Genomic DNA, 10,853 nt, shown 5'->3' on the forward strand with positions numbered 1-10,853 from the left:
GAATAGTGCTGGGGGAGGGGGGGCGGGGGCTGTTGAGCGCCGCAGGCTAATCTCAAAATATTTTATTTCATGCCAGTGTGGGCTAGAAAAGGGAGTGTGGCTAGGGCTGCTTGCCGCCTTTGCATTTTCCACATCTGGCCTACAGACCTAATTCCAACTCACGATCGCGTTGGATGAAATTCGATCTTCCTGGTTTAAATACCTTTCAATTTGAGGCGATTTAACATTTGCAACCGTTAAAACACACACACACACCCCAAAACAAAACCCTGTGCAGTATCTGTGAAACCAACATGGAACACGGAGAAGGAAAACATGCAGGACACAATTCCCAACCATTGTCTTTCACACACACACACACACACACACACACACACACACGGGGACATGGGGGAGGGGAGCGAGTGGGGAGAGACACACACGGGTCCAGACAGACGCCAGCCCCAGCGAGTCAAGTTAACGCTTTCTCCGCCCCCATGCACGGGTCGCCCCCTCCCGCGTTAATTAATTACAAACAAAGCAAGCCAATCGCGTGATGCATTATTATTTGCAAGCGGAGGGAGGCGAGAGGCATGTATTTTTTAATGGATTTATTGATCGGGAAGGCATTAATTCTCCGTGCGGGGCTGATTTTCAAACCGCTTGCAGAGCGCGGCTCCATTGTTCGCCGCGCGCGCAGGCCCCGCCCCGGGCCCCGAGTGCGGCGCGCGGATTGGCCGGCGCGCGCGGGGGCCGCGTCAGCGCCCGCGAGCCCATTCATCTGTGCACTTGGGCGTTGGACCCCGCATCTTATTAGCAACCAGGGAGATTTCTCCATTTTCCTCTTGTCTACAGTGCGGCTACAAATCTGGGATTTTTTTATTACTTCTTTTTCGAAAAAAAAAAAAAATCTACACTTGGGGTCCTTTTTTCGTGCTCGACTTTTCCAACCCTTTTTTTCCCTCCCGCCTGCGCTGCTGCTTTTTGATCTCTTCGACCGAAATTTTTTTCTCCGGAGTGTATTTAATCGGCTCTGTTCCGTCCTCTCCGCCGCCCCCACACCCCCGCCCTCCGGTGTGTGTGCAGCCGCCGGCGCCGCTGCTGCTGCTGCTGCTGCTGCTGCTCGCCCCGTCGCGACACCGACCCGAGGCTCTTTGTTCCCCCCGCGGATCTGTTGAGTTTCTTTGTTGAAGGAGCCAGCATGGGTGCCCAGTTCTCCAAGACCGCTGCGAAGGGAGAAGCCGCCGCGGAGAGGCCCGGGGAGGCGGCTGTGGCCTCGTCGCCTTCCAAAGCGAATGGGCAGGTAAATGCTACCTGTGGTTCTGGTCGTTCCCGGGGTGTCCTCCTCCGGTCTCCTCGCCTCCCCAGGCTTCGGGTCGCGCCCGAGGAGCACACGGCGGAGTGGCGGAGCGCGGCCGGGTTCCGATCTGAAAGTTGAATGGAAAAGTAATGCCCTAAATTGTCAATTTCTCGCGGGGGTGGGGTGGGGGTGGCCTCCCCCCACCCTCACCCCCAAAAAAGAGTGGTTCCGGAGGATCCTGGCGAATTCTTGTGTATAGACGGGGGAAAAGAAATGATAAATGGTCTAAAATGGCGTGTTTGGAGCTTGGCAGAACGTGACTGGATGGGTGCAACCCCCCACCCCTACTCCCGGCCAGGATGCATTTGTGTCTGGGGGGGCACAAAGGTGTTTGGGGGGTGGCTCTTGTGTTGGTCGTGGAGACGGGGCTGCCTTCACGGTTTCTAGACTGGTGTGATTGTGCGTGTGGTTAGGGAGAGGGGATGGGGGGGCGCGATGGGCATGGCGGTGGAGAAAGGCGAGGGAAGGGCTGTCTTTTTGTATGCCGAGGCGGCGTGGGTGCTTGGAGAGGTGCTGGCTGGCTGCAGCTGGGCAGGAGGGTTTCAGCGCCCTTCCACGGGGCTTGCCCACAGCTCCGGATCCTTAGGCATAGCTGTCTTGTGCACTTACACACCCATCTACTTTTAAATAGTATCCCTGGGGTGGGTGGGAAGACTGGGTCCTTGAAGAACCCGTCCAGATGGCACCGAGGCAGTTAGCGCCTTTCCGTCCGGACTGTGAGGGTGCGCGGCGCCCCCACTCCTGCGGGGGCCGCCCGGACGCCGCCGCGACCCAGGCGCTGGCTGTGGTGGGGCGGGCGCGAGAGGGCGGCCTTGGGTGGGTGCGAGAGGTCGCCAGCCCGGAGCACCCACCACGCCTCTTTTCCTAGAGGCAGAGGTGGTGCTGTGCTTCGCCGGCTCTAACCTAATGGGGAAGACGAGCTGTACCAAGAGGCTTTGCACCCGTTAAAAATGCAAAATGCGCCGCCGGGGCGCGCCCCGGCTTCACCGAATCTCAGGCAGAGGTGGGCGTGGGAGCAGAAGCAGAAATACTGGGTTTCCCCCGGCCTTGTTGGTTTTACCCCAACCTGGATGCCGGGAAGCCGCCGGAGCTTTGTTTGCGGACTCTGCGCTGCGCGATCCAGGCTCGGGGGCGCCACGGCCGGCGGGCAGGGCCTGGCTAGGGCAGGGCGGGGTGGCCCGGCGGCCCCGCCCCTCCGCGCCCGCCCGCGCCCAGCTCCGCGCGGTGGAGGAGCAGCGCCCCCTGCTGACCCCCGGCCCGAGGCGCGCGCGAGGCCTTTGCGCTCTCAGGGCGGGCGCTCGGGGCGCGAGCGCTGGGATCCCCTGGGAGTTGCGGTTGTTTGGAAGAGGGTTTTAGGGGCTAGGGGGAAAGGGGCCTGCGCGACGCGGTGCCGACCACCGGCCCTGGCTGGCCCTGTGCCGCCCTCTTGCAAAGGGCGTTTGGTGTCGCCCGTGCCACACGCTTGCGTTTTCCCAAAGGCGCAGGCGGGAATGGTTTATCCTTTGCTCTCGGTGTTTCGGTCTCCGCCCTTTTAAAAGCTGAGCCGAGAGCATCTGTGGAGCGGTCGAGGTACCGCTGTGACTGGGGCGCCCCAAACGGCCCGGCCCCCGTTTCTTCGCGGCGCTCTAGCTTGGGCTTCGGCCCCGCCTCCTGCACCCCCGGGTGGAGGGCGAGAGGCCCGCCCCCGACGGCGACCCCGAGGCGGGGGCGGGGTGGCGGCGTCCGGGCCGCTTCAGTGACGCTCCGTTTTCTGTGTCCCGCAGGAAAACGGCCACGTGAAGGTAAACGGCGACGCCTCTCCCGCGGCCGCCGAGCCGGGCGCCAAGGAGGAGCTGCAGGCCAACGGCAGCGCCCCGGCCGCCGACAAGGAGGAGCCCGCGGCCCCCGGGAGCGGGGCGGCGTCGACCGCTGCCCCCGAAAAAGAAGAGCCGGCCGCCGCCGCCCCCGAGGCCGCGGCCAGCGCCGCGGAGAAGGAGACCCCCGCGGAGGGCGAGGCCGCCGAGCCCGGCTCGCCCACGGCCGCGGAGGGGGAGGCCGCGTCGGCCGCCTCCTCGACGTCTTCGCCCAAGGCCGAGGACGGGGCCACGCCCTCGCCCAGCAACGAGACCCCGAAAAAAAAAAAGAAGCGCTTTTCCTTCAAGAAGTCTTTCAAGCTGAGCGGCTTCTCCTTCAAGAAGAACAAGAAGGAGGCCGGAGAGGGCGGTGAGGCCGAGGGCGCAGCGGGCGCCTCCACCGAAGGCGGCAAGGACGAGGCCGCTGGGGGCGCAGCCGCGGCCGCCTCTGAGGCGGGCGCGGCCTCCGGGGAGCAGGCGGCAGCGCCGGGCGAGGAGGCCGCCGCGGGCGAGGAGGGGGCAGCGGGTGGCGACCCGCAGGAGGCCAAGCCCGAGGAGGCAGCCGTCGCGCCCGAGAAGCCGCCCAGCAGCGACGAGGCCAAGGCCGCCGAGGAGCCCACCAAGGCCGAGGAGAAGGCTGAGGAGGCCGGGGCCAGTGCCGCCGCCTGCGAGGCGCCCTCAGCCGCCGGGCCCGGCGCGCCCCCGGAGCAGGAGGCCGCCCCCGCGGAGGAGGCGGCTTCAGCCTCGTCAGCCAACGCAGCCCCCTCACAGGAGGCCCAGCCCGAGTGCAGTCCAGAGGCCCCCCCAGCGGAGGTGGCAGAGTAAAAGGGCAAGAGTTTTTGAGATAATCGAAGAACTTTTCTCCCCCCCGTTTGTTTGTTGGAGTGGTGCCAGGTACTGGTTTTGGAGAACTTGTCTACAACCAGGGATTGATTTTAAAGATGTCTTTTTTATTTTCCTTTTTTTTAAGCAGCAAATTCTGTTTTTCCCCCCCTCCCACAGATCCCATCTCAGATCATTCTGTTACCACCATTCCAACAGGTTGAGGAGAGCTTAAACACCTTCCTCTGCCTTGTTTCTCTTATTTTTATTTTTTGCATCAGTATTAATGTTTTTTGCATACTTTGCATCTTTATTCAAAAATGTAAACTTTCTTTGTCAATCTATGGACATGCCCATATATGAAGGAGATGGGTGGGTCAAAAAGGGATAGCAGATGAAGTGATAGGGGCCACGATGGGGAAATTTAAGTGGTGCATAACATTGCCAAGATAATGTACCACTAGAAATGGTGTAAAGGCTTAGTCTTTTTTTTAAAAAAAAAAAAAAAGTTATTACGATGTATTTTGTGAGGCAGGTTTACAACACTACAAGTCTTGACTAAGAAGGAAAGAGAAAAAAAACACCAATACCCAGATTTTAAAAAAGATCATAGTCTTAGGAGTTCATTTAAACCATAGGAACTTTTCACTTATCTCATGTTAGCTGTACCAGTCAGTGATTAAGTAGAACTACAAGTTGTATAGGCTTTATTGTTTATTGCTGGTTTATGACCTTAATAAAGTATAATTATGTATTACCAGCAGGGTGTTTTTAACTGTGACTATTGTATAAAAAAAACAAATCTTGATATCCAGAAGCACATGAAGTTTGCAACTTTCCACCCTGCCCATTTTTGTAAAACTGCAGTCATCTTGGACCTTTTAAACACAAATTTTAAACTCAACCAAGCTGTGATAAGTGGAATGGTTACTGTTTATACTGTGGTATGTTTTTGATTACAGCAGACAATGCTTTCTTTTCCAGTCGTCTTTGAGAATAAAGGAAAAAAATCTTCAGATGCAATGGTTTTGTGTAGCATCTTGTCTATCATGTTTTGTAAATACTGGAGAAGCTTTGACCAATTTGACTTAGAGATGGAATGTAACTTTGCTTACAAAAATTGCTATTAAACTCCTGCTTAAGGTGTTCTAATTTTCTGTGAGCACACTAAAAGCGAAAAATAAATGTGAATAAAATGTACAAATTTGTTGTGTTTCTTTATGTTCTGATAATACTGAGACTTGTAAGTCTTAGGTCAATTTTGAGGAAGATCTTGCATGCCATCCAGTGTAAATTTTCTTGTGGTTTTTAATCTGGAGTTTTCAAAGTCTGAAATTCATAATCAGCAGTGTCAGATTACATACAGGAAAATTTTACAACATTCCATGTCAAATCTGTTACCATTTATCGCATTTAGTTTTCATTTACAAATTGAGCAATTATTTTTGTTGTAGTTATATCACATGTCAGAATAAATGGCTTAATGCAAAAGTGGTGTTGCCCAAAGACTATTTAAATGTCTTACGGAAAATTTCATAAAAGTATTTTTTTTTTCCTCATGCAGGTCCAGAACTTAAATTTATACCTAGAGTCTATTTAAGCTGCAGATGGGTCATGAAAAGTGACCAAATGTGTTGCAAAAATTGATGGTGTATTACCTGCCATTGTAATTGCTTAGTCTTTGGCTAATTTCCAAATTACTGTTTAGGCTATGTATTACCCCTTACTAAAACAGACATGTTAAAGAAGTAATGGTGATAAATGGATGACATTGTCAGTTTATGGGCCTTTAATGTTTGTCTCAATTCAATAGTTGTAAGCAGTTTTTCTTTTAAGTGAAAGTAGTGCTTTTTAGCATCTTGTTACTCAGAGGATAGACAATACTACTTCCTTATATAGTAATAATCCTTACTAGTTTACTTCCTTTGCTTTTTTATCACCTCATAACTGGATTTTTTTTATTCTCTCCACTGGACCCTAAACTGAATTGAATTTTAAGATAACTTATGTATCATAATACCATTACTTCATTGAATGCAAAGAAAAATTGTTTATGCATACCTGCTTTGTTGTTTTGTAGCAGTGTGCTCTGCTCGGTAGGGTTCCCAATAAATCAGTGGACCATGTTTGTAACAACTGAATGCCAAATCTTAACTCAAAAAAATAACAAATTAGCTTTTCAATTGTGCTTTTAATAGGAATAGTGGATCACAAATAATAGTTCATGACTTCTTACCAAACACCCTCCTCACTAATAAACTCAAATAACACTTGGAAGAGTGTGTCCTTTTCAGCTGAGGTTTCTTGATCATGGAGGATGTTTGTATGTTAAAGATAAAATCTGGTAACCAAAGCACTACTCTAATAAGGGGTCTTTCCCACCTTACCAACTTTTCCTCATTTATTTCCTTGGCCAAGTATAGCCCCTGGTATGTGGTTGGACTCAAAAAAAAAAAAAAAAAAATTAAAAAGTAACTCCTGCATAGTCAAATACTGTGTATCCAACGATATTGCTAGATTTGTTCTTTTTAACAGCTGGAATTTATTAAGATGCATTATTTTGATTTTAATCATTGCTTAAAACACTTTGGGTGGTATTGACGGAGTGGTGGACTTTCCACCAAGTGATTTAATGAAGTTTGACATTTATCTTTTCATCCAAAGTTTTGTACATCGCATTGTTTTCTAATGGAAAAATGTTAATATGGCTTTTTGTATTACTAAAAATAGCTTTGAGATTAAGGAAAAATAAATAACTCTTGTACAGTTCAGTATTGTCTATTAAATCTGTATTGGCAGTATGTATAATGGCATTTGCTATGGTTATAAAATACTTCCTCTGGATTATAATAATCATTTGATCCAATTCCTATTGCTTGTAAAATAAAGTTTTACCAGTTGATATAATCAAGCTTGCTAAAATAGGATTTTTTACAAATTTAATTTTAAGCCTTTACACCATTAAGGTAAGTATTACTCAGTTTAAGGGATTTAGAAGGTATGCGTGATCTTATACTTAGGTTATAAAATTATCCATTGAAAATGAGTTATGCTCACAAGTCAATTAAAAATTTCATGATAGAACTTGATATTTGAGAAACAATTCATTTATATTTTTCCCTCATGAATATAAACTTCATAAAATTTTGCAGTTATAGCTTGGGAGAAGGATGCTTATTACTCTCCTATATTTTAGGTAGATCTTAGAATAGCAGCTGGGAGAGGGGCGTAGTTTAGCATAGCTCAAGTCAGCTTGAAAAACTCTAAAAAAAAAAAAAAACCACCTTAAAAACTGGTTAAGTAACAGGATTATTAGCTTGTATTTTTTCCTTTAATCGTTCACTGAACAAGCGGAGCAATTTTTTTCTCTCTGCTTCTCAACTATACAAAAGTGCTTAAAGCAGGATGTAGCAACATACAGATTTTTTTTTTTTTTAATTTTTGCAATAATGTAATTGACCCACTCACTGCTAGGGAGTTCAAGTTCTCCTTAAAAATGGAAATAAGTACATTTAAAAGGTATGAATGATAGGCATATCTTAGTTCAGATAAATTACTGAATCTGAAATATTCCTGTCTAGAGTTCTTCCTTTCAATGGCTCGAAATCAATTTTTTAAACAAAAAAAATCTACCCCTGACATGAGTAATCAGGTACAAGTATAGAAAAGAATTATTACAAAATTTTTTAAAATTCTGATAAAACCAAGTTCTAGTGTTTTGATAAAATTAAAGCAGAAGACTTCTAGTATTACTAGTTCTTGGAAAATGAGAGAAAATTTATCAGTTGCTGTTACTGCTGCTGCTCTCTTTTCAGGGGAAAAGTAAAACCTGTGGGACTACTGAGGATTTCAGTGAATATAGCAATTTAGCATTACAGGTTCTTTCTAACAAGTGGGTAATTGGTCTTTACGTTTAAAATGTGCATTAAGAGCTATTTATTATAGTACTAGAATTCTGTACTAGATTGTTAGGTGAACAAAAAAGGGGAATGGAAGGCAAGGGATTCTTGTAGAGAGTTATATATTTTAGTATATGTGCTGCCGAAGCGAGCACACTTGTAGAGAGTTATAAATTAGAAGTCTAAGAAAGTCCTCATGGCAAATGTAGGTCAAGTGGTACATACCTGCATTTTGGAAGCACCATCCAAGGAAGCACCATCCAAGGAAATCTACAAATTGTTTTTAGTGACCATATTTTATTAAGTAAGAAGGAACAGATGAATTAACTTTTGTAACATTTTAAATTTTTTTCTTATTAAGCCTTTAAAATCCAGTGTAAAATAAAATCCAGTGTATTTTATACGTATAACATCTCAGTTTGAAATACCCACATTTCAAGCGTTCACCAGTTACATGTGGCTACCACTTTGAAGAGTCTAGAGAATTAAAGCCTGAGAGTCAAGGACTGATTAGGAATGTTGTTCTACAGACTATTTGCAAAATGTAACTTGTGTAATTAATTACACAAGCTTCAAAAGTTTAGCTTTGAAACCAACATTGAAGCTCTTTTCAAAATTTCAAACCATTTTAAACAGTTAATATGACATTGACGTTATTAATAAGCACAGTGAGCGTGAGATTCTCAATGGCTTTGTCTGGGGCTAGTTTATATACCACCAATGCTCATATGTTGAAGACCTAACCCCAGTCCTAACCTTAGAATGTTGACTATTTGGATCATTACAGAGGTGACTGAAGTTCAAATAAGGTCGTTAGAGTGAGCTCTAATGCAATGTGACTGGTGTCCTTACATGAGAAAAAAAATGGAATCATTGAAAGACACCATGAATACCTGCATATAAAGAGAAAAGATACTGTGAGGACACAAACAAGAAGGTGACCATCTGCAGTCAAGGAAGAGAAACCTCAGAAAACACCCTACCTGTCAGCACCTTGATTTTGAACTTCTAACTTCCAGAACACAGAGGAGGGGGAAAAAAGTTTCTGTTGTTTAAGCCACAGTCTGTGGTATATTTTTATGGCAGCATAGCAAACTAATACGGGACTCCAGAGTAGGAATGGAAAAAAATTATCTATACTTAAGAATGTAAGTATCTTCAGAATGAGAATCTAGAATTTTACATACTTACTTTTCTCATACCTTAGGTAAATGAGACAACTTTGTAGCTTGAGAATCTTGTTTTTTCTATCTTAGAAAAGAGAAAGGGTAAACAATTAGAAAAGTAAATTACTTAATTCTTCATTGATGAGTAGATAGGAAAAACCTCTAGAATACAAATAGTACAAATATATTGTCTAAAAATAATATGTAGGGCCTCCTTGGTGGTGTAGGAGTTAAGACTCAGCGCTATCACCACCAGAGCCTGAGTTCCATCCCCAGCCAGGGAGCTACCCACATGGTGCAGCAGACCTCTTCTGTCTTGCCCACTGCTCCCCTCAGCAGTGTATTTCAGTAGATCTGCCTGTTCTGCTCCCCACTCCATCTCTGGTGAATCCTCTCACCCCCAACCCCTGTACCTCTGGCCTACACCCCAGTTCTTGTATGCATAAATAAAAAATAAATCTTAAAATACATAAATAAAAGATAAAAAATGCTATATAATGTTATGTCTGAACATATCCACCTCAATTTTTTCCTTGCAATTTGTGAGAAACTTGAGTTGTTTGTCCCAGAGTTTTACAGTATGAATTTTGCTGATTACACCTCATGCTGTCATTAAATACATCTTTTGTCTTTTCTGTATTTCTTGAATTTTCTGTGAATTAATCAGTAGATCTAGAGACTTGATTGAGGTCAAAGAACTTTATCATAAGTGATGGTATATATTTCTGTCACCAGGTAATACTGTCTGGTTGCTTCTCTTTTTGTCATGTATGAAGCCATTGACCTTTGCTTAAATCTATTAATTAATTTAGGCTTGCCAAATGGGTTTATTCAAATTTTTCATTTGCTTATTCAGGTAGTACTTTGAAAAGAAACTTTCCCTCACGAGCCCTTTGGTTGTCCTGAAGTATATTTTTTAATGAAAAAAAGGAATAAATGTATGAAATTTTTCCCTTTATTTACTGATTCACAGAATAACTAATTGATTTTCTAATATTCTCCAATGGTGACCAAAGACTGTATTTGTTGCTGTTTACTATCATTATACATAGTTTTTTTTTTTTTTTAAAGATTTATTTATTTATTTATTTATACAAGCACTGGGTATAGTCAGAAGCGGGGAAGGGTGAGAGAATTCACCAGAGTCAGAGCGGGGAGTAGAGCAGGCAGAAGGACCAAAGTACACTGCTGAGGGGAGCAGCGGGCAGCAGGAGAGGTCTGCGCGCCATGTGGGACCCTCCTCCGGTGACCGGGGAGCAACCGGGGATCGAACCGGCGCTGCAGAGGCTGCGGGCAGCTTCGCAACCCAGCGCTCAACCGCTGCGCCACCAGGGAAGCCCATACATAGATTTTAATGTAATAATTTTGATGTAAGCAATATAATGATGTTCAAGTTAACTCACAGTTGATTTTCTTTTGAAAATTAGTAATGACACAGTTACAGAAGTTATAGAATTCAATAAAGGAAATCAGTTTTAATTTTATTAAGATGCTACTTGGACATGTGCTGAAAGATAAATGGAATTCAGTATTTACTCAAATGAAATGAATTTATATGTGTCCATGTTGGCACACACCTAAACTTGAGTTGGGGTGTCATGCCAAGAAAGCTTCTATTTATACAATTTTAAAGAAATGGTAGGCATTGCAATTTTTTGGTTTACCCTCTAACTACTGGTGTATAATCATATTTAATATTATCAAAATCAATCCCACCACAACATCTTACTCCTTGCAACAAGAAGAAATGTCTGTAAACTTATGAGCATGAGGAGTCTCACCAATCACCTATCAT

General features: G+C 45.4%; 1 protein-coding gene across 1 annotated transcript; it reads left to right on the plus strand.

The window, feature by feature from the left end:
• The first annotated feature begins 728 nt into the window (after window positions 1-728).
• On the plus strand, window positions 729-5,193 carry MARCKS (myristoylated alanine rich protein kinase C substrate). Its single transcript, XM_037520258.2, has 2 exons — window positions 729-1,282; window positions 3,103-5,193. Exons 1-2 carry the CDS (start codon window positions 1,181-1,183, stop codon window positions 3,994-3,996), a joined length of 996 nt encoding a protein of 331 aa, XP_037376155.1. The 5' UTR covers window positions 729-1,180; the 3' UTR covers window positions 3,997-5,193.
• The last annotated feature ends 5,660 nt before the right edge of the window (window positions 5,194-10,853 follow it).

This window comes from Talpa occidentalis, unplaced genomic scaffold (genome assembly GCF_014898055.3).
Source record: "Talpa occidentalis isolate TD23 unplaced genomic scaffold, MPIMG_talOcc4v2.1 talOcc4.2, whole genome shotgun sequence".
Taxonomy (NCBI): domain Eukaryota; kingdom Metazoa; phylum Chordata; class Mammalia; order Eulipotyphla; family Talpidae; genus Talpa; species Talpa occidentalis.